Consider the following 23,684-nt stretch of genomic DNA (forward strand, 5'->3'; position numbering starts at 1 on the left):
AGACCAGTCCAAAATTTTTGTTTTCTAAATTTGAATGATAAAAAAATTTTTATCTAGAGGATAGAAAAATATTTTTTTTTACTATCATGAATGTAAAAAAATGAGTAAATTTTATTTTATAAATGTATTGAAGCTATAATATCTGAAACAGAATGTGATTATACTTACTATTTCACTTTTGATAGGGAGGAACATTCTCAAACTTAGTACAGTGGAAGAAGGTTGCGTACATGACGTATTGGGTCAAGTTACTAAGTGGGGGTGTTGATTTAGGAGGCTAACTTGGTAGTATTTAGATATTTAAAAAAAAATATATTAAATCCATTCATTATTTTTATTTAGAAAAAATTAATAATATTGACGCCATCTAGCGGATAGAATATTATTTTTATAACTTTTATAAAAAATAAGGATTATGGTTAAATTTAATTTTATAAAAGTATTGATGCTTAAATATCTAATAGAAATTTTTTTATACCTCCAAACACTTATTTTATATATAAAAATTAATAATACTCAATTAATATAAAGAAAATGAAAGCTCACAATATGATAGTAAATATAATATATAAATAGAGGATTATTTATAGCCGAGATATATTTCTCAGCCGAGCGATATTTATAAATGATTTATTATGAGGTTAGCCGAGCAACATTTTCCAACCGAGCGATATTTAGTAATAAATGATTTATTGTGTGGTTAGCCGAGCGATATTTAGTAATAAATGATTTATTATGTGGTTAGCCGAGCGATATTTCCTAGCCGAGCGATATTTAGTAATAAAATGATTTATAGTGTGGTTAGCCGAGCGATATTTCCTAGCTGAGAGATATTTTCAGCCGAGCGATAAATAGACCCACCAGCAACATTTTCCAGCCGAGCGATATTTAGTAATAAATGATTTATTGTGTGGTTAGCCGAGCGATATTTCCTAGCCGAGCGATATTTAGTAATAAAATGATTTATAGTGTGGTTAGCCGAGCGATATTTCCTAGCCGAGCGATAAATAGACCCACCTGTTTTTAATGTTTTTCTTGAACTATTTGATAAATTTAAAGGATTATTCATCTTGTAAGTGAAAATAACAATGTATGGCGCTTTCATTCAATTATAGAAATTGTCTATCGACGAAAGAAATGCAATTTATTACTTTATTTATAATTTATTATAAATTCTTTGCCCATAAAACATATATTTAATGAATATTAATAAAATATATTCAACCAAGTTTATAGTTCTTGAATATATGAATCAGAATCTTGTACATTTCATATAAGGCGCCCTTAAATATTAAAATTAATTGATATAATATAAATTTAAAAATCTAATATATAACTTACTTTTAAAAGATTCTAATTTTTATGTAGCGCATTTACTTTCTTGTGACGACAATGTATAACTATGGCCAGTATTAACGGTGAAACTAATGTTAATATATGACATTTTGGCAAGTAAAGAGTGTCGTCTATATTTGAAAATGTAAAGGAATTAGAAAGTCCGGATGTATGTAGAAACTTTATATATATTTCTTCATGCTTTTGATTTTTCCCTAAAACAAACTAACGACCAATTAGAATCATAAACACACGTTTATCCTGATATTTATCCAAAAATTATACTTTCATCATTATATGATAAATATTCTATAGTGCTTTCTATTGAATTAGAATACATTTTACTTTAAAATTGATGTAGACCTGTTAGAATCAGGGCATGAATTTTCTGTGTTCCAGGTATAGGTCTAGTTTTTGAAAATCTTTCCCTGAGTTATAGTTCTTCGTAATCATAATTTTTTTGGGTCATATATTCAAAATATATGCCATTAATATTTTCTTCAGCGAACTCGTACAATTCATATGATGTAGTTATTTGCTTTGAGTAATGCCTTTGTAAACTAGCTCTAGCGGCTAATCATACAGTGCCATCAATCCCATCACAAACACTTTTCCCGTATGCTGTAGCAGAAAAATGTCATTTCGCCTCTACCCCATGCATCTCATGATGGCAAATATTAATAAAATTTTTACGATTTTTATACTGTGCAGCGGATCCATCGAAAAAACAACAAATATTGACAAAATTATCTTTATATATATAACAAAAGGTTTGAACAGGCGATTGAGCCCTATTCCAATGTCCTGAAGTATAAAGCTATATTTTTCTGAAAAATCACATAAAATTAAATATTGGCCTTCGTCTAAGTTCAATTTTAGATTGCTTTGACACAACGATTGTTGCGTTGAAATAAAAGAATGGGGTAATAAAGATTCCATATTTTCAAAAAAGGCATTGATAAATTCATCTACTGGCTTGGGCTTGGTTATTGTTTCAGGAGTGGTTCTCACTACGGATAGCCATTGTTTGTATGTTATGGCATATATTTTGAATATATGGCCCAAAAAAATTATGATTACGAAGAACTATTACTCAGGGAAAGATTTTCAAAAATAAGACCTATACCTGGAACACAAAAAATTCACAACGTGATTCCAACATGTCTACTTCAATTTAAAAATAAAATGTATTCTAATTCAATAGAAAGCACTATAGAATATTTATCATATAATGATGAAAGTATAATTTTTGGAGAAATATTAGGATATATAACGTGTGTTTATGATTCTAATTGGTGGTTAACCTTTGTTTTAGGGAAAAATCAAAGCAGGAAGAAATATATATAAAGTTTTTACACCCATCTGGACTTTCTCAATAGCCGGGTTCTCTTCGGTATGATGAATATCAGGGTCTATAAATGCGTCATTTGACTTATGAGCTGTTCCGAGTTTTCTTCGATATTTATCTAATATCTTATCATCTGAGTGAAGTGACATCCAAGATAGTACATGTCTAAGATTTGTAGTTACATTATTATGTTTCAGTATTTTAAAAGAGTTATAGCATCTAGTTTTCAAATGATTTTTGAAATTCTATATGATAAAAAAAATTAATTTATAAAAATATGACTTATTCGAATATCTAATAATTACAGGTGTACCGATACCACCTTTAGGAAGTTAATCCGATACGATATTGCAGATATTATATTGATATCGGCCACGATATTACTAATCTGATATTGCTCGCTATACATATTATATATTTTATATTAATTTAACTTAAAATAAGTAATTTTATAATTTTAATTAACCTAGTATTAGGGCTATTTATTCAATTATATTCATATATGTAAAATAAAATTATATATAAATATATAGTAAAAACTTGGTATATAATCTTTTTTTTGTTCCAAAAATTTTATTTTGATGTAGAAATAGTATCCCATCTACTATCATGATCAATGTAACTTGTTAATTTTTGAAAAAATTATTGATTTAGTTTTAAAACCATAAATATCTTTATAACCTAATTATTATTCATTTAGTTTTTTATAAATTATTTATCACTTCAATTATATAAGAATATTCTTAACTCAATAAATATATTTTCTTAAATATCAAAAAATTAATTATATCGAAAAAAATAAAAAAATCGACGCGATATCGGTACATTCCTACTAATAATTTTTTTTACCTTTGATATTATAAGAATAATTAGAATTTATAATAGTTTTTTAAAATACCAAGAAATTAATTTAAAAATGAATTAATATAAAGAGCATGTGCCATTGAATGATTAATCACTTTAGACTTGGATGCTCGCTTACACATTCACACTCTTGCCCAAAGCAGCCTACCCATTCAACCTAACCCCAGACACGGTCTAAACTGCATCCGCAGCCAAAGAAGCCATCGCCGGCATAAGCAATTAATAAAATCATACATAACGCTTTTAATAAGGCTAAAATACCCAACATCCTTAAACCTACCAACCTCTCATTACAAGACGACCTCAGACCCGACGGCTTAACCTGCACCCCCTGGTCCAACGACAAATCCCTTATTTGGGATGCAACCTGCGTATATCCTTTCCTGCATCAATTAATACAAACCCTCTTACTAGTGGGGAAAATAAAAAAATTAATAAATATCCAAAATTAAATAACTTTATATTTCAGCCAATAGTCATTTCAACTAACGGCAATTTTTCACAGTCTACATATATTTTTTTTTAAATTTTATCACAAAATTTTTTTAGCATAACAAACGAAAATCGCGAATCCCTTTTTCTTAAACAAAAACTTCAATTGGAAATTTTTAAACACAATTATACTTGCTTTTTAGGTGCATTTTCATTATTAAATTAAGCTCTTTTTAGAGCCTTCGATACTAATAATATATATTTTTATTTAGTAATTTTATATATTTTTACATATTTTTATATAGTTGTTTTAAATTAAAACAATTATATAAAAGTGTTTTATCATTTTTAAAAAAAATTATACCAATATCAATATTGTTTCAAAGAATAAAAAGAAATCCAGTTTTATTGATTGAAACACTCATTTATTGTTATTTTTATTTACAAGTAAGGCTATGCTGATTTTAGAAAATAATCCAATATTTATATTGTTTTGGGTTATTTTAAATGATAATACTTTTATTTTTGTATATAATTTTATAATAATAATAAATTAGTATTTGTAATATTTTAAAAATATCAAATTATTTTAAAAATTTGAGTAGCGAAAATTTTAATATTATTTTTGGCGTCAAGATTTCATATATTCAAGAACTCAACTTGGTTGAACATATTTTATTAATATTCATTAAATATATATGTTATATGGGCAAATATATAATAAATTATAAATAATGTAATAAATTGAATTTCTTTTATCGATAGATAATTTCTAATTGAATGAAAGCCCCATTTTTTGTTATTTTCATTTACAGAATGAATAATCCTTTAAATTATTCAAATAATTCATGAAAAACCATTAAAAACTTAAACATATAATTCTTTATAAAAACGCTCCCTTTCGGGAATATACACTTTTCTAAACATTTTTATCGATTTTGAGAAAGAAGATGGCTCCGTCCCAGTCCTATATTTTTTAAAAATATAAATGAAGAGTTAAGTAATGTCTACTAAATTTTTTTTTAAAAATTGAAGGTTGTATTTGTTTGATATGAGAATTTAGAGCATACAAATAACATAGAATAATTAAATTAACTACTAATAACTTTATTAAATAATTAAAAAATTTTTCTTCTTCTAAAACTGAGTTAAACAAGACACGAATAACACATTTCCAACGTTTTTTATTTTAAAAAATTTATATATATAATTATAAAATGTTACCACCAATTGTCATCTTTGGGATATTCATATGTAATCCAATTTATTTTGAATAAGAAATAAAATAATTGCGATTTTTATTTAAACATAAAGATATTTTAAATTTTATACATTCAAATCTTGAATAACCATTTTTGCAGTAGTTGCATCTGTGTCTACTAGCCGCTGATGGCCAATGCCCTGCTTTATCTAATCTGATATCTGGGATTGTGTAAAAACTATTCAACTTCCTCTTTTTTTCAATCTTCAACGTAGGTCTACCTTCTTTTCTATCATTTTCCTTTCCAACCATCATCAATCCTTTAGCTATCTGAGTTTAAATACTAAAAGGAATACATGTTTACTATTTTTCTGTTTCATGTGGCGTCTATAGAGCAACCATGAATTCACTACACAGGAATCTAATAAATGAAAGAAAATTCGCATGTAAAAACGCTTCCATTTTATGTCAGTTCTGTAGAGTTCAATTAACATATCATGGAGATCCACTCCACCCATACCACCGTTATAGTCTTGAATTATGGCCGGAATTTTGACATTGATAAAAGATTTATCAGACACTGACCATCTTCTCGTTCGTGATATGAGATGTATACCCATAAATGATGATATGGTGATAACCGTTGTTATCAAACCATTTGCAAATTATAATATTATTAGAATCCACTTTATAATCATGGGACCCTCTTCCCTTTTCCCTTAAGATTTTATCATCAACCAGATGGCATTTCGATAATCGATTAGATCTAAGGGTCCTCGACATGATAAACACAATATCTTTAAGATGAAACTTAAATTATTCTTGAATGACTTCTATAATAATTTTTATAAATAAATTTGAGCAGCTGCTAAATTATATGAAAAAAAAGCTATCCATGTAAATTTGATGATTTTTTAAGTGGGGGAACAGTTTCTAATAGCCGTATAACGATATCTTCGCTAATTCCCATAAAAGTTTTTTAATATTTGTGGATTTTAATATATTTCGAAATCATATAGCATTCCAAATGATCCACATAAAGCGAAAATTTTAATTCCCCATTTATGCGGTTTTGTAATATATTGTTTAAATTTATCTCCCTCTGGTATAATATATATTGAGGTCATCTAAAAATTATTAAAAAAATTGTTATAATAAAATTACTCACTTTCTTAATTTTTTGCAAATATTATAGTGGCTTTATAAATGGAAATACAATATTTTTCTATGAACGACTTGTAGTTATCTGAAAATCTCTGTAATCCAGATGTCGCAAGATTCATCAAATTTTTGGTAATTCACCTTAATAAGACTATTAATTCTACAGAGTTATAGAAAGAATTCCATCTTGTTATAACAGGTTTAAACAAATATCTTCCCATATTTTCCTTAAAAATGGCTGCACAGTTAGAAGATTGCCCATGTTTATTCCACAAAAGTTTACAAGGAAATGTTTTTTTAAATGGTTTTATAATGGACATCGTTGAGTGCCTTTTCAGTGTCAATACATAAGATTTAAAGTGTGTGCTGAACAGGAATGATGCTTAGGTAAGTATACAATACTATCATTAATATTTTGATATCAAATAATGGCAGTAAAACTATTTCACCATCCGATTCCTCTCCTTGTTCATATACTCTAATAAATTTTTAATAAATATATTATATTTTTTTTTTACTTGAGGGATTTTAAATAATTTCTAGCATTTTAATAAAATTACAATATGATTATAATATGTTCTTTTTATTAAAATTTTTATATGCAAAACTTAATTATAATAAATTCTTAGTCATTTTTATAAAGGTATTGCATTTGCAAAAAAGTTATTTCTATTTTGATAATATACTCATTTGTTTTAATATATATTTTTTAATACCATTAAGAGTAACAAGAATACTTAAATTTTATTGTAATCTTATTTTTTAAAAAATATTTATGTATAATAAATTTTTAATATAATAATCTGTATATTTATACATTTCAAATTTATTTTATTGTGTACAATCATTAAAATAAATACATGGTTAAATAATAAGATGCTATAAAATCTATAATAAATTTTTTTAAAATAATTTTATGATTAAGTTTTTATATGTTTGAGCTACTTGACAATGAAGTTGAAATATTTGCGTTGGGACATAATTTACATTTAAAAAGTGTAGACTTGGTACCATTAATTTTCTTAATTGGTTTAAAATATAATTCAAATTGGGGCCAGGGAAGGGCTAAATCTTCTTCATCTGAAGAAGTAAGTACTATGGACATAATATTCTTTTAAAATAAATTATAAATTAATTAATAATATCATTATATTTACTTTGAATTTTGATTGAATATTAATTTCGACTGATAATTTAACGAGAATTTAAAAAAAAATGTTGGAAGTGGTTGATATGAATTAAAACTCGGCTTAAATTATTAATATTAAGAATTAAAAAATAAATAAAAGTAATTTTATAATACAATAAAATATGTTTTTCTTTTTATTGATATTTTTAAGAAAAAATATAAAGTAACGAGTAAAGTAACGTTTTGCGTTACCGTTACTCAAAAAAAGAAACGCGTTACCGTTACTCGTTACCTTTAGATAAAGGTAACGAATGGCGTTCCTTTTTCAAACAAGTAACGGAGTTAGTAACGACGTTACTTTTTTGACGTTACTTTACAGAACTATAAAATACGAAATAATATTGTTTTGTAAATTCATGTGTCTAAGTAGCATCCATTAGTTTTTTAAATATAAAAATTAAAAATTTTGATGACAAATGCTCTCGCTAGGCGCGAAAGGGTTAAATAAATCATAACAAAAATTAAAAAGCAAAATAAAAATTTATAAATATTTTTTCTTCTTGATATTACATCTTTTTATCGCTATATTTATATACTATTAAAATTTACATCATATCTCTTTTTATTCATATTCAAATTTTAATATTTAACATTCTATATAAAAAAGGCTATTTTCCGTAACTATTCAAATGTATATAAACCACCATTTAATACAAATACAAATAATAATATTCTAATTATTATAACAGTACTATTTCCAAAAACTCGTTTTTAGTCGGTTAATGATGCTTATTACCAAGTGAATGTATGGAAATATTCTAAATATCAACCTAATTTGCTAAATACCGACCAAAATTTATTAAAATGTAATAAGATCCTTATTATTTAATATATTAATACGGAATCACGTGGTCGAGTCCGGCCTCCTATATATTATCCCCCCAAGGATGGAACCACCAAGTTAGAATAAGAAAAAAAACATGATCATTTACAGGATTCGAACCCGGGAGCATGGGATAAGTAAACCAAGCTGCCTACTAGGCCATAGAGGCTTTCCAAAAATCACGATTTTTCAAATATATATAATAAATATATTTGGTAGTGCCTATCCAAATGAAAAATGAACAAAATTCAAATTTGATAAATGGTACCTTAAGGTACCAAGCATCATTAACCTTTTTAGTCCTTATATATTTTAAATAAAATGGCCGGAAATTGGATTTTTTTTTTATCTAAAAGTAAGATCTTTATGTAATTTTGATTTTAAATTTGTTATTTACAATTATTAAAATATGCTTAATTGAATGAAGGCAGATAATGGTAAAAATACGTCATTTTTGCCACTTTGAACCCTAATATCTTCAAAAATATAAATGTTAGGAGGCTACAATTTTGGCTATTTCTTAGTTACATTGACCTTTCTTTGATTATCAATCTCATTTTTTTTGCTCATTTGACATGGAACGATCCAAAAGGTTTTTAACTTAACCACTCCCCAATATTATAAATAGTAGTTTATGTATTTAATTAGGCCTTAATTTATTAGGCTTATTGATCATCACATATTTGTTAGAAGTAATAATCCATAAAGTATATAATTTAAACACTCCCCATACTCAATATTATGAATAGTAGTTTATATATTTTAAATTGGCCTTGTATTTAATAAACTGGGCCAGAGAGGGCCTGTATTTTAAAAAGATGGGGCCAAAACTTTAGTAAAAAAATTAGAACTGGTCAAGGTATAAATTTGGCCAGACAGGGCTAAAACTCAATTTTAACTGAATTAGGCCTGAAAATTGTGCCACTTGCAGACCTCTAATATATATATATACTTAGTTAATCACACCATCTGTCATATCAATAGGACAATTAAATCTTATAAAAAACATTTTAATATTCATTGAATATTTGATTCATAGACACTTTAACATTTGAACAAAATCCATAATTTACTATTTAATATGAATTATTAGATATGAATATTTGATTTTGAATATGCCTAGTTTGTATTGACAAAAAGTTTTAACTGGTTTTTAAAGTTTCAAACAAAAACCATTATTATTTTTTATGAACCAAACAAGGTCTGAACATTTATTATGGTTAGGATCTCTGATTTATTTTTTTAGAATACATATAATATTAAAATATTCTAACTAGTGACATTATTATATAACAATTCGTAAGAGCCCCTACAACCACCAGACTTGGTGCTTTTTTTTAGAATTTTGGCTGGGCTAGGCGTAAATAATTTTTAAGATCACTCATGGTTTAGTAAATGCTAAATTTCTTGTCACTAATTAATTGATAACATTTGCCATGTTTTATTTTACATTATATTCTTTATCCAAATTCATATTTTAATGTATATAGTTCAAAATTATAAATACTTTTTCCCATTCTTCAATTGTTTTTATCTCTTTTTGTAGAAATTCTACCATTCCATTACCCATTTGTTTGCAAATGTCTTGGATAACATATCTAATTTCTTGTGGTAATTTTGTAAATTCTGTAGAAATCTTAGAAATATTTAAATTAATATAATTGTAATTATTATAAATCTTACATTCGGAAACTCTTCTAACACTATTTTATCTTTATCTTGACTTTCTAAATACCTCCAACTAGTGTCATATAGATTATTATAAAATTCTTCGAGTAAAGGCAATTTTTTATCCAAAGGAATAGTAAGATCATCTTCAATGGTATCAAGAGCTCGTAAGACTAGATAGTAAACACATACTGCATGACTGTTTCACAAGTGTTTATTATAGTGAAAAATAATTTAAACCTAAGATCAGGATTTAATGAGAGTATCACAATTGCAAAACTTCGACTAGATAGGATTAAAAACTCATGACAATTTTGTGCTGTGAGAGAGAAATTATCCTAATATAATATACATATAAGCTAATAATTATGGTATCTTGCTTTAATATATTTAGTAGTTAAATTTCTCATCAAAGATTTAAATTTAACATATTCATATAATAGATCTATTTTCTTTGTGATATAATACATGTTTATAAATTTAGCTTTTAAAAAATTTAGATATTATGCTGCAAAAAAATCCCCGATTTAGGAATTTTTTTTGAATGGTGTCAATCAAAAATATAACAATATAGACATTATTAGTATTGAAAAAAGGGAATATATGTATGTAATAATTTTCATTGTATTTTATATCCATACAAAAAGAAAAAAATATTCCATCACAATAAAAAAAAATTTGGAATTCTTGATAAATATTAATTTATATATAATAACAAAAATCATAATGTAACCCATATCATTATAAAGATGAATAAAAAACGTTAAAATATAACTAACTCCCTTTTATCGAATACATTTTATAAAATAACGTTAATTATTCTCACTTGCGACTGACAATATTAATGTAATATAGGAATATATTGTTGTATACTAATTATACATTATGAATTATTACATTAGTCAATTTATATGGTTATAATTATTATATATATTTATGATTAAATATTGGATGATGGCAACTACCTAACACCGATAGCATCTATTACGATGTGATATCTGGATCTAGATATAATGTTATGGTTGTATAAATAAATTGTATGAATTATCTCAAATATGTAAGCTTGAAATATTAAAAGCCAGTTGGTTTAATCATAATTTCATTTAATTATTAAATGTTATCACTTTTAATTGGGAATGTATCTATGTAGACATATTGGTTAAACAGCTAAAATTTGTTCCTTTATTAATTTCAACAACTCTTGGAAGCTTCGTCCGCAAAACACTGATGTAGGAGATAAAAAAAAACAATTACCCAGCTCGCTATACTGTAGAATACTTTTATCTTCACCAGAACACAAGTTTAAAAATTTACTATTAAATTTTTTATGGCTCTATAGCCTTTTATCTTCCCATTTTATCTTATCTCAGGGGCTTCACTAGCCTTTACAATCTCAGGGGGGCTCAACTAAAAAAAATTTTATGGGAGGCGGGGCCTTCGGCCCGCTGCCCGGCCTTCGGTTGGGTTTATATTATTATATTATACTTTTTAAAAATTTGCTAACTCTTATTAATTTTTCTGAATTTCATATTTTGTCATATTATGCATACAAAATGGCATATAAATTATTAAAACAATATAAGACCTTTCTAAAAATATTATTTTTTAATACAAAATCTTTACAATATAAATATTTTCGATAGCTGATATAAAAAAAATTTGCGTCTAAAGAATTATAAGTGATAAAAATGGTTAATTAATTCATACATATGCCTCAATTGATAATGGTTTTTAAAAACTACATATTATAAAATTAGCGACTTACATTGACAAAAGATCAAGAAACTAATATAACCCTCTGTTACCATTTTTAGACAATGTTTTATAGAATGGACTAATAAGGAAAAATTTAGAGGCCTAACCAAATTAACAATTCTTTGAGAAGAGAATATAAACGACCAATCCGAATCATAAAACTATATGGTGGTTAGAGCTTCCACTTAAATGACATGAAGGAAGCTAGATAAGTAATTGAGAATAAAATTGTGAGATATTAAAAGATTATCTTCCATTTTTAATGATATATAAACAACTACACAGTTGAAAATTATTGCTTATAAAATATGCAATCATATGCTCTCAGCAGCTGTAATAATAATTTTAAATTACATAGCCACACAAATAATAGATGCTGGTTAATTTGCAGTCATAGCCATGACACTCACTATATTAACTTATATCAGAATTTATTATGCTAGATAAATTGATAAAAGAAAAACACTAAAAACTTTCGAAGAAATTATGCAAATGTATTGAAGCCTTAAGTTATTTACAAGGCAGGGATGCCATATTAGAAATGAAATATTTTGTAACTATAAAATGATTACCAGAGTGATATGATTTGATAAAAGAAATTAATTAAGTTTTTATATATTATTGTCGCAATACCTCTAGTTGGTATATTAATCCTAATATTAAGATATATATCACACCCTTTAGGGTTAGGGGTACTCTTAGTTCTTCTGAGAGTAGATACAGCTGTTTTAGTAAATTTAATATATTAAAGGTAGTTTAAAAAATACAAACTTTGGGGGTTTGAGATAAGATTCATTTTATCTTCCTTTAAAAAATTTGATTAAAACTTTTGAAAAGTATCTTTGAGTTACAAACTCAACTTATTAAATATTTATAATATCTAATCTTTTATTAAATAGTATAGTATAAGTCTCACTCAAGTTTACAGCTTGAGTTATCAAATTTACTTATTATAATTTTATAGGGTATAATTATTGAGGATATTAAGATTCAAATTCTTAATTAAAATCACTATTAAAAATTGTGCAGTGTTTAAATTAATAAAAATTTAAAAATTTTATTAATAAGGTAAGCTAAAGATTAAAAGCTTATGGGTTCATACCTGATATATGATTATAAAATCCCTTATAAATTTTAATAGCTATATTACGAATAATATGATTAGGAAGTATTTTGTGAATATTTAGATCTAGCTCATTTATTTATTTTTGGCAGGGGTTAGCATTAAATTTAGTATTATTTTTATTTTTTGTTATTTTGGGAGAGGGGGTGGAATTCTATGTTGGTTTATTATTGTACTATCTGGTACAAAGAACTGCCAGCCTCTTATTTTTGATCTTGAGACAAACCAATTATCTATGGGTGCCTAATGAAAGCAGGATTGGCACCCATACATAATTGGTTTGTCTCAAGATCAAAAATAAGAGGCTGGCAGTTCTTTGTACCAATGTCTACATTGCAAAAGTTAATTCCTGTTTATTATTGCACTATCTGGTACAAAGAACTTCCAGCCTCTTATTTTTGATCTTGAGACAAACCAATTATGGTTTGTCTAGGGTTAAGAGCACTAATCAGATTACTGGCGCCAATTTATATGAGAAGTTTTATAATGATAATAGTGTACTCTTCAATTGGGATGTCAGTATGAATAGTTCTACTGGTAAGAAGAGGAGTATTTTATTTTTTATTATTTAGAGGAATGTACATCTCTCTAATTTTTAGAGTAAAAAATTTAAAAATAATAGTTTTAAGGGTAGTTAATGCAAAAGCTAATTATTTGTTAATGTATAAAGTAACAGGGGTTAGTCTACTAATAATTTTGTTGTTTTCTGTGTCAGGATTTCCACCATCTAATATTTTTTTAATGAAGTTAGTGGGGATTATTAGTCTTATTAATAATCATGCGATAATAGTAGTAATACTTTTATTATTATCAGGGGTGGGATATTACTACTATTATCGCATGATTATAGTTTGATCTATTTATTTAATACTAAATTTAATACCTAAAATCTTTAATAAAAAGGTAAGGGGGGTATACGATAGAAAGGTTAGAATAATCCTTTTAATTTTATCATATTTTTTACTAGTATTATATTAGTAAAAAAAATTTTAGGTTAAAATTTAAACCGTAGGTCTTCAAAACCTATAATAATTTATTAAAAATTAAATCTTATTAACATTTTGGATAAAAATTCTTAGCTGCTTCAAAGTTATGCTTTAAGTGATATAAGCTATAACCAAATAATCTATTACAGTAAATTTCAAGTTATTGTCAGTATTAATACGATGACAAATAAGATAGAAATCCTGAAATCCCTATTTCCCAACCTCATAGGATTTCTATCTGCAATATTTGTCAAGGATTTCAGGATGTCTCCCTCGACAAATATTGCAGATAGAAATCCTGAAATCATAGGAGCAAAAAGAACAAAATAGTTGGATATTGGGTTTCATATAAATATTTCCCAAGAAGAAGAAAAAATGTTAATAAGATTAAATATAATAATTTTTCCTACTCCTAAAAGTATTAAAGGGATCGACAAATTCCAGTTATAATGAGTGTCTATAAATTTTGAGAGGGGTCTACTTTCCTCAAAATTTATAGATTTTAAAATTCGAAAAGAGTATTCAACTGTTAAAAATACAGATAAAAAAATTATTGTTCATATAAGAAAATGACTAGAGAAAAATCCTATAGAGCAAGGAAAAGCTATCAATGATCAGAGGAAGATTGTGAAGTTAATTTACTAGAATTAATAGAATTCATTCGAGTTTCTAGAGAATTTATATTAGAAGAAAATACTCTTCCTTCTCTTATAAATAAATTACTTTTAAAAATGGCATGAGACATTAAATGAGTTAAGCATAGATAAAAAAGTTTATTTACAGCAAGAAAATAGAAGACTTATTTGATTTATAGTTCTAAGAGCAATAATTTTTTTAATATCTTTTTCTTTTCAAGCTGAGAGTGAACTAATGAAGAGGCTGGCTGCTAGCAGCCATATGGCTGCGCCAACCCCTATTTCCTCATTAGTTCACTCCAGAACCCGTAACGTAAGGATTACTTCTGCACACACTAGGGTTCTGGAGTGAACTAATGAGGAAATAGGGGTTGGCGCAGCCATGGCTGCTAGCTGCCAGCCTCTTCAGGGTAGTTGCGCAGATTTAATAAAAGCTGCCAGTAGTGTTGTGTTAAATGCTAAAATAAGAATAGGGGTTTAGGCAGTAGATATATTAATATTTGAGATTATGTCAATATTATTGGGTCTCAAGAAAAATATAGATAAAATAATTATTACATCCCCAATTCGATTGATTCTTAGGGTCATGGTGGCTTTTATTATTGAAGAATGATTTTGGTAAAATATAATTAAAAGAAAAGAGGTAAGACCTAAACCATCCCACCCCAAAATAAGAATAACTATTCTGGGAGTGATTACTATAAAAATTATAGAGACAATAAATAGATTAAATATTATATAATAAAAAAGTTTATTTACATCTTCTAGTATGTAATAAAATCTATATACTAATACATTTAATGAGATTAATGTAAGAATAAAAATAAAGGACACAGAGAAAGGGTCAAATAAAAAATCAAATTCAAATCTTATATTTTTAAGTATAATTAAATTATACGATAATTTTGTTGACAGTCTAGTTATAATGTTGGTTTGTATAGTTATAAAGATTAATATTATAACTATACAAACCAACAATTTATTCTTGAATACACCCCTTTTTATTTTTTTATTTATTGTGAGTTTATATTTATATAAATATCTCTATTAAAGTCACAGTTTAAATTTAAATTACAAATAATATAGTCAACCCCCTGCCATATGATTAAGGATATAAATAAAAAAATAAAAAGGGGTGTAAAAGATCCCTGTAGGAAGGATGAAGACACGTCCGCCCTTTTTACCCCTATAGAAATACGAGTAAAAATAAAACTTGAAATTAAAATTAAGATAATTGTATTAAGGATAATAGGATATATAAATATATAAATTTTTTTTATTAAATTATAAATAATAATAATTTCTGGGAATAGATTAAAGGAGGGCGGGCACCCAATGTTAAATATTAAAATTATAAATAGGATTAATGTGGCATATAAAGATTTTATATTTATTTGAGATTTAACTGAAATTATATTCCGAGTAGATATTTTATTATATATTAAATAAAAAACAAGGAATATAGAAGGTCTAATAAATCCATGGGATACACTCATTGAGATAGACCCTTCTAATGAAATAAAGGATATTAGAAGTATTCTAATGGCAAGAAAAGTTATATGAGATACACTAGAGTAAGCAATTATAATTTTTCCATCGTTGCTAAATGATATCACGATTCTAGATATAATTATCCCCCATAGAAGCGTCGACATCAGGATCCATATTACTAGCAGGGTCCCTAATAAAATTAAGAGTATTCGGCTCTAGTAATATGGATCCTGATGCCGACGCTTCTACATGAGCCTTAGGGAGCCAGAGATGAAAAATGTAAATAGGTAATTTTACTAAAAATGCTAAAATGATAAGGACTATTGTCCCTGAACCTCAACCTCAAATTATCATCATGATCGGAACTAGGGATGTCTCAAAAAAAATATAAAACCAAAGAATTTTATTAATAAGAGATACTAGAAGTATAACTATAGTTATACCTAGAATAATTTTTATAATTAAAAGTTTAAACATTTCAAATTCTAAGGATATAATGAAAATGATAACTACGATAGAAATACTAATAAATATTAAAGTAAATAAAATATTTAGTGAATCTAAATTTATTATCGTGTTGGACCATAAGTTTATGTTTGACAAGGAAATTATTGTTAAAATAGGTAAGTGTGACAGAAACCCAATAAATGGGGTTATTAAGAGGAGGGATACTATCATTTATAGTGTCTTCATCCTTCCTATAATATATTTTAGGAAGGATGAAGACACTATGAAAAAGTGGAACTTTTTGATAAGTTAATAAGTATAGTAAGAGATATAGATGCCTCGATAATTATTATAATTAAAATAAATAAAAGAAAAATAATAGATAAAGAAGTTCCTATATAGTTATTAAAGACTATTAAATTACCTATAATTGATAATATTTCTATAAATAGAAGTATTTTAATGACTAAAGGGAAGCTTATTAAAATTTTAATTATGATTAGTCCTGTGATTAATCTAATTATGTGCGGTGTATATCATTGAATAGAATAATATAGAAAATTTTCTATAGATATAAATTAGCAATTTATAGGATAATTATTCTAATATTATTCTTTTAGGGAGAGTCATCACGTCTTAAGTAACAATTAAGTATTCTGATTTTAAATTACCTAAAACTAAGGACACATTAAATGTTGTCTGTAATAGAGTGAGTCGAAATCTTAGATCTTAGAATTTTGGAGTATTAGAAATTTTTCTAAAACAATACATGCAAGGTATTATAGTATACTTCAGTTTAATAAGATGTTTACTTGTATCAATTAATATTGTTATAGATTCACTCCATAGTAATACCTACAGTTAATACTAAAAGTATTAAAACTGAAAAATTGATCTCATTAAAAGATTTCATTAGTGGTAATAAGACGATAATAGCAATTTCAAGATCAAAAATAATAAATAAAATTGTAAAATATATAATTTTTAAGGAGTAAGGTATTCGGGATATCCCAAAAGTGTCAATCCCGCATCAAATGATGATCTAAAGGAATTAATTTTTAATTTAGTAGGTGTAAATAAAATTTTATATAGATTGAACAGAAGGTAAGAGATTAGTAAGGATAAAGAAATTAAAATAGTAGAATGAAACATTGTAGTCTACTATTTTAATTTCTTTCTAATTGGAAATTAGATGTACTTAATTATACTAAAATAGTAAAGTGTATAAAACTTTATACGAGGGGGGCGGGTAGTGGTCAGGTTAATCCCCTCATCAGTATAGACACAGGTATAAAAATAGTCATACCACGTCAATAAAATGTCAGTATCAGGCTGCCATTTCAAAATGAAGCATGTTTAGTATGGAGATTAACCCCATTATGATTCGAGGGGTTACAGATAGAAGAAAAAGGGATCCAACAATGATGTGAAACCCATGAAATACTGTTGCCACGAAAAAAATTCTTCCAAAGCAAGAGTCATTAATTGAAAAAGGTGATTGAAAGTACTCTTCAACTTGAAGGTATGTAAAGTATAACCCTAAAATTACAGTGAGGGCAGTGAGGTACAACACTGAGCTGGATTTTTTCACTGCAAAAAATGAGTGATGAACTCAAGTGATTGAAATTCCTCTTATTAATAAAATAATAGTGTTTAACAGTGGGGTTTCTAAAAAGGGAATAGGTATTACTCCTATAGGAGGCCAGTTATTACCAATCTCCGAATCAGGGCAAAGCTAAAGTGAAAGTAGGCCCAAAAAAAAGAGACAAAGAATATAATCTCTGAGACAATGAATAGAATAAAAGAAAACCCTAAACTTTTAGAGATCGTTGATAATATCTCCCCTGATATAGAGGATTCACGTTGTAAGTCCCTTCCTCACATGTAAAAAGTTATTATTATAGTAACAACTGCAAAAAGAATAAAAATAATATTATTAGAAGTTTTTCATATTACGCCCAATAAAGCTGCTATTGCTCCTAGCGCTGAAAGTGAGCCTAATAATTGTCAAAATGATGGATTAATAATACAAAGGATTTTTTATCATTAGGTAATATATTTAGTATAATATTTTCCGATTTCTATTATCTCTTATATTTTTATTATATTTTTTTTTCAAATTCTTTTTTTTTTACATCATAATAATTTCCTGAAAAATCGATAATCAAAAATAATATTTATAATTCCGAGAAAAAATAAATTCCATGAAAAATATTGATATATTCCAAAAATCGATAATCAAAAATAATATTGATAATTTCGAGAAAAAAAAAATAAAAAAAATGATGAACATTACATCTCTCCTCTTAGAGAATGTCTGTTCTCTTCCGCATTTGATCTTGGTGTCTTCTTCATCGGCCCTTGGAGGTATCCACAACGTATATGCACCTCCCAGCACGAGCCACTATTGTTCCTTTTATCCATTTTACCTTGTCGTTGTACATTTTGGCCCACACCGGTTGTCCTATCCTAAATTGACCTCTCTGTTCCGTTTGTGTATCGTTTGATCGGCTTTCTTGGCTGGTCTCTTTAATCATCTCCAGATGATTTCGAACATTTCGTCCCAACATCAGTTTTGCTGGTGTCTGTCCCGTCGCTGCATGTTGCGTGTTCCTATAAGCTAATAAGAATTCGTTTAATCCTTCGTACTTGTTTGGGGTTGTATTTTTTTCCATAGCTGTTTTAACCGTTCGTACCATGCGTTCTGCTTCTCCGTTGGAGCTCGGATAGTATGGAGGTGTCAGCACATGGTTTATTCGGTGTTTCAAGCAATATTCTTTAAATCGATAGCTGGTGAACTGTGGACCGTTGTCCGATACCAAGGATTCTGGATATCCTCATCTAGTAAATATTTCGCCTAGTATCTCCATCGTTCTTTCAGATGTGGTGGTGGTCATTCCTTTTACCTCCACCCATTTGGTAAAGGTGTCTACCAATATGAGCCACATTGTGTTTTTGAACGGTCCTGCGAAATCTATGTGAACTCTTTGCCAAGGTCTTGTCGGTTTCTCCCAATGATGATCTTGCATTTTTGGAGGATTGTTTGCCCATGTGTTACATGATTCGCATTGACGACATAGTTCTTCTATTTCATGGTCGATTCCGGGCCACCATACATATTGTCTGGCTAAACTTTTCATTCTGACGATTCCTTGATGACCATTATGTAATTCGTTTAGTATTTTTTTTCGCAATTCTGTTGGAATTATTATTCTGTTTTCTTTGTATAAACATCCGTCCTTTTCCCATAAATTGTTTTTGCACATTTCGTATTGTCTTAGTACACCGTCATCTTTTGACTTGAATTGTGTTTTTATACTCTCCTTTACCTTTTTTAACATGTCGTCGTTTTTAAGTTTTTCCCGAATTTCGTCTATCGATATTGGATGTTCGTTTATAAAATATACTTCTTCATTATGGTCTTTGGTTTTGTTTTCCATTGGGCATCTTGAAAGTCCGTCTGCCACTTTGTTTTCCTTGCCAGCTTTATACTTTATTTCGCAATTGTACCCTCCTAATATTAGAGACCATTTGAGCAATCGTGGTGACGTTATATTTGCCGAACTTTTGTTACCAAATATATATATAAGAGGTTTGTGATCGGTCCATATTGTAAAAGTTTGACCCACTAAATATTCATAAAATTTCTTTACTCCAAATACAAGTGCTAATGCCTCTCTTTCGATAGTTGAGTAGTTTTTTTCTGCCGCAGATAGTGTCCGTGAAGCAAAACCTATGGGATTCTCGGATCCGTCTTTCTCGATATGAGACAATACGGCTCCTACGCCTTTCATAGACGCATCCGTAGTGAGTTGGATATCTTTACCTGGATCAAAATGAACGATTATTGGAGGATTAGTCAAACATCTCTTTAAGATTTCAACACTGGATCCGCATTCTTCCGTCCATTGGAAATTGTTGCCTTTCTTTAATAAGTCATAAAGGGGTGCCGCGATTGTTGAAAAATTTTTTATAAATCGATGATAGTAATTCATAAGTCCTAATAGTGACTGCAATTCGTTGACTGACTCAGGAATTGGAGCATATTTTATCGCTTCTAGTTTTTCGTCTGAGGGCATAAGACCTTTGCTGGATATGACATGTCCTAGGTATTTTACTTTTTCTTTAAGAAATTTGCTCTTTTCGAAATTCACTTTGAGACCGAACTCTGACATTCGTTGGAATATTTCCTCTAGATTTTTTAGATGCTCTTCATCCTAAGAACCGGTAATTATTAGATCGTCAATGTAGTATGCTACCCCCGTCATTTTCCCGAAAATTAGGTCCATGGTCCTTTGAAATATTGCTGACGCCGGGGTTATTCCGAATGGCATTCTTTTAAATTGGAATAAACCTTTGTGGGTGTTAATAGCTAAATACTTCCTCGAATCAGAATCTATTACTATTTGATGGTAAGCATTTGAAAAATCAATGGTTGAAAACTTTTCCCCTTTTCTTAATTTGTTGAATATTTCTTGTATTCTGGGGATAGGGTATATGTCCGGTGTCATCCATGGATTTATAGTTATTTTGTAATCTATGCACAACCTAATATTCCCATTGGGCTTCACTATCGGGACCAGAGGACTGGCCCATTCCGAGATATGGGTTCTATTATGTCATCATTAATCCATTTAGTTAATTCCTCATCCACCTTTTCTTCTAAGGCATACGCGATTTTCCTGGGGGCGCAGAATTTTGGGATCGCGTCGTCTTTTATACTCAAATGGACTTCCATATTGTTCAATTTCCCTTATTTTTTATCGAATATTGTTACGCACCTCTCCGTTAGGGCTTTTAATTCTTGTTCCACATAATATATTTTGTTATTATTATCGTATGTGTTTTCTGTTCCTGCTAATATTGATTCTTTCCATACCAATTCTCTGAATTCCTTTATCCAGTTTATACCTACCAATGAGGGTCCATCAGCTTTCACTATTATTAAGGGTAGATATTTTATGGTTTCTTTTATTTGAACTTTTACGTCCACGCTGCCTATGATGGCGATTTCGTTACCTTCGTACGTCTTTAATTTTGTGTCCGAATCATGAATTGTTTTATTGGAGTTGATTTTATTCCATGTCTTTAATGAAATGATTGATACTGATGCTCCTGTATCTAGGATCATGTTTGTTTTCTTACCTTCTATATTTAAATTGATTTTGAATTTTTCTTTACAAGATTTGATATCCATCGAGTATATATACGATATATCTTCCTCTTTGTCTCTTTGATCGCAATATTTAATCAGATGTTTACCGCTACCGCATTTGAAGCAAGTTTTTTTTGTCTGACTGTAATATTGATTGTCGTTGTATTTAAAGTTATTATTGTTGGTGTTGTAATTTCCCCTTGTCTTATCGTAAGAATATATACTTATTTTTATGATAATAATTATTGTTGTCGTACCAATTTTTATATCGGTAGTTATCATTGTTATTATATTTGTTGTCATTATTATTATATTTGTTATCATTATCATATTTGTACCGCGGATTAACGTTATTATATCTTCCATAACTCGAGTTGTCATAATTATTATATCTAGTAAATCTGTTATCGAATCTCGTTTGGTGGGGATAATTGTCACTGTAGCGTTCCTGAACTCTGTTATTATTATTATTACTATTATACCTTTTATTGTCTTGTATATAGTTTATTTCCTTATTTTCTATTTTGTCTTCCTCTTGTTCCTTTCCGGCTTGACAATAAAATATATCTTTTGTTTTTTCCTTTTCGTCTATCAAGTCCATGGTTCGAAGGAGTTTTTCAATTTCCTCTATACCCATATCTTCTTCGAGTAATAACTTTGTCGTGATATCTTTGCTTTCTAAACCATTAATTATTTGCATTTTTAAGTTCTCTTCATATTTTTCTTTGAAATTGCATTTAAGTGCCAAAGATTTTAGTGAATTTAGAAATTCTAAATTGGTTTCCCCGTCCCTTTGGGTACGTTTATAAAATTGAAAACTTTCCAATGGTGCAATTTTTTTATCGTTGTCTATTAGCGAATCTAGCATATCGTCGTATTTTATTTTATTAATTGGCTTCGGAGCGTATTTTAAAATAACCTTATTTAAGTCATAGGTTGATAATGCCGATATCAATGCTGCTCTCTTTTTCTCGTTGTCCGATATATCATTTAGTGTAAAGTAGGCTTCTAATTTTATTCGAAAAGTCATAAATGAGTCATTGTTTTCTTTAACAGGAATTGCTGCTTGCATTTTAAACAATTTTATATCAAATTTAAATTTTCTCTCTTTTTTTTTATATATATTTCCGCGCGGGTTCTTCCGTATACATAGTCGCCATTATAATATTTTCCGATTTCTATTATCTCTTATATTTTTATTTTCAAATTCTTTTTTTTTTACATCATAATAATTTCCTGAAAAATCGATAATCAAAAATAATATTTATAATTCCGAGAAAAAATAAATTCCATGAAAAATATTGATAAATTCCAAAAATCGATAATCAAAAATAATATTGATAATTTCGAGAAAAAAAAAATAAATAAAAAAAATGATGAACATAACATTTAGGAATTAGAAGATTCTCTAATATATAATGAAATAAGAGATATATACACGTATGCTTGAATAAAGGATACTATTAATTCTAATAGATTTAATAGAACTCTAGGGATTAATATTATAAAAGGTTTTATGGAGAATATTCTTATACATAAATGTATAAGAATGTGTCCTCTTGTAATATTAGCATATAAACGTAGTGATAAAGTTAGGCGGATTAATAAAGAAATAAGTTCAATCAGGAATAGGAATGGGGATAAAAAAATCGGGGATCCTAAAGGAATTAAAGATCATAAAGATATATTTTTAAAGAAAAAACTAATTGAAATTGTAAAAAGTGAAATTGATAATATAAAAATGTTTAAAGTTCTTGAAGTAACAGGAAAGGTGTATGGAAAAAGTCTAAGAATATTATATGACAAAACAGATGAGAAAATACATATAGAAATTGACGAGAAGCCGCCAACAGAGTTAAACCCTTCTCGGTAGGTAGAATTACAGTGTCAATTTCTATATGTATTTTCTCATCTGTTTTGTCATATAATAAATAATCATCCAGATATGACAAAACAGATGAGAAAATACACATAGAAATTGACACTGTAAGGATCAAAAGATGAAAATAAATTTATTATCATTTAAATTAGTTATTTATTGGTGAGAACAAATTTTAATGAGGAAAGGACC

The 23,684-nt window shown here is 27.7% G+C and overlaps 2 protein-coding genes across 2 annotated transcripts in view; both read right to left on the reverse strand.

The window, feature by feature from the left end:
- LOC135930304 (squalene synthase-like) overlaps window positions 1-19,157 on the reverse strand; it is a 40,583-nt gene extending 21,426 nt beyond the window's left edge. Inside the window, exons 1-4 of the mRNA XM_065467085.1 lie at window positions 18,888-19,157; window positions 10,262-10,359; window positions 10,037-10,220; window positions 9,861-9,989 (exon numbers count right to left, since the gene is read on the reverse strand). Coding sequence (XP_065323157.1) covers window positions 9,861-9,989; window positions 10,037-10,220; window positions 10,262-10,359; window positions 18,888-19,157 — 681 coding nt within the window. The remainder of the gene's footprint in view (window positions 1-9,860; window positions 9,990-10,036; window positions 10,221-10,261; window positions 10,360-18,887) is intronic.
- A 1,518-nt stretch (window positions 19,158-20,675) lies between these two features.
- LOC135930305 (metacaspase-2-like) lies at window positions 20,676-22,685 on the reverse strand. The gene is made up of 3 exons (XM_065467086.1): window positions 21,871-22,685; window positions 21,240-21,836; window positions 20,676-21,069 (listed from the first exon to the last, which is right to left on the reverse strand). Exons 1-3 carry the CDS (start codon window positions 22,683-22,685, stop codon window positions 20,676-20,678), a joined length of 1,806 nt encoding a protein of 601 aa, XP_065323158.1.
- Between the last annotated feature and the right edge of the window lie 999 nt (window positions 22,686-23,684).

The sequence above is a fragment of the Gordionus sp. m RMFG-2023 genome, chromosome 5 (assembly GCF_954871325.1).
Source record: "Gordionus sp. m RMFG-2023 chromosome 5, tfGorSpeb1-WG-v2, whole genome shotgun sequence".
Lineage (NCBI taxonomy): Eukaryota > Metazoa > Nematomorpha > Gordioida > Chordodea > Parachordodidae > Gordionus > Gordionus sp. m RMFG-2023.

Excerpts from the sequence above, each read along its gene's own strand:
- LOC135930305 (XM_065467086.1), bottom strand. The coding sequence starts at position 22,685 with ATGCAAGCAGCAATTCCTGTTAAAGAAAACAATGACTCATTTATGACT. Across the intron at positions 21,837-21,870 it reads AACTACCGATATAAAAATTG|TATATATTCTTACGATAAGA; the intron begins GTACGACAACAA and ends CATAAAAATAAG. Across the intron at positions 21,070-21,239 it reads TTAAAAGCCCTAACGGAGAG|AACCCATATCTCGGAATGGG; the intron begins GTGCGTAACAAT and ends ATGACATAATAG.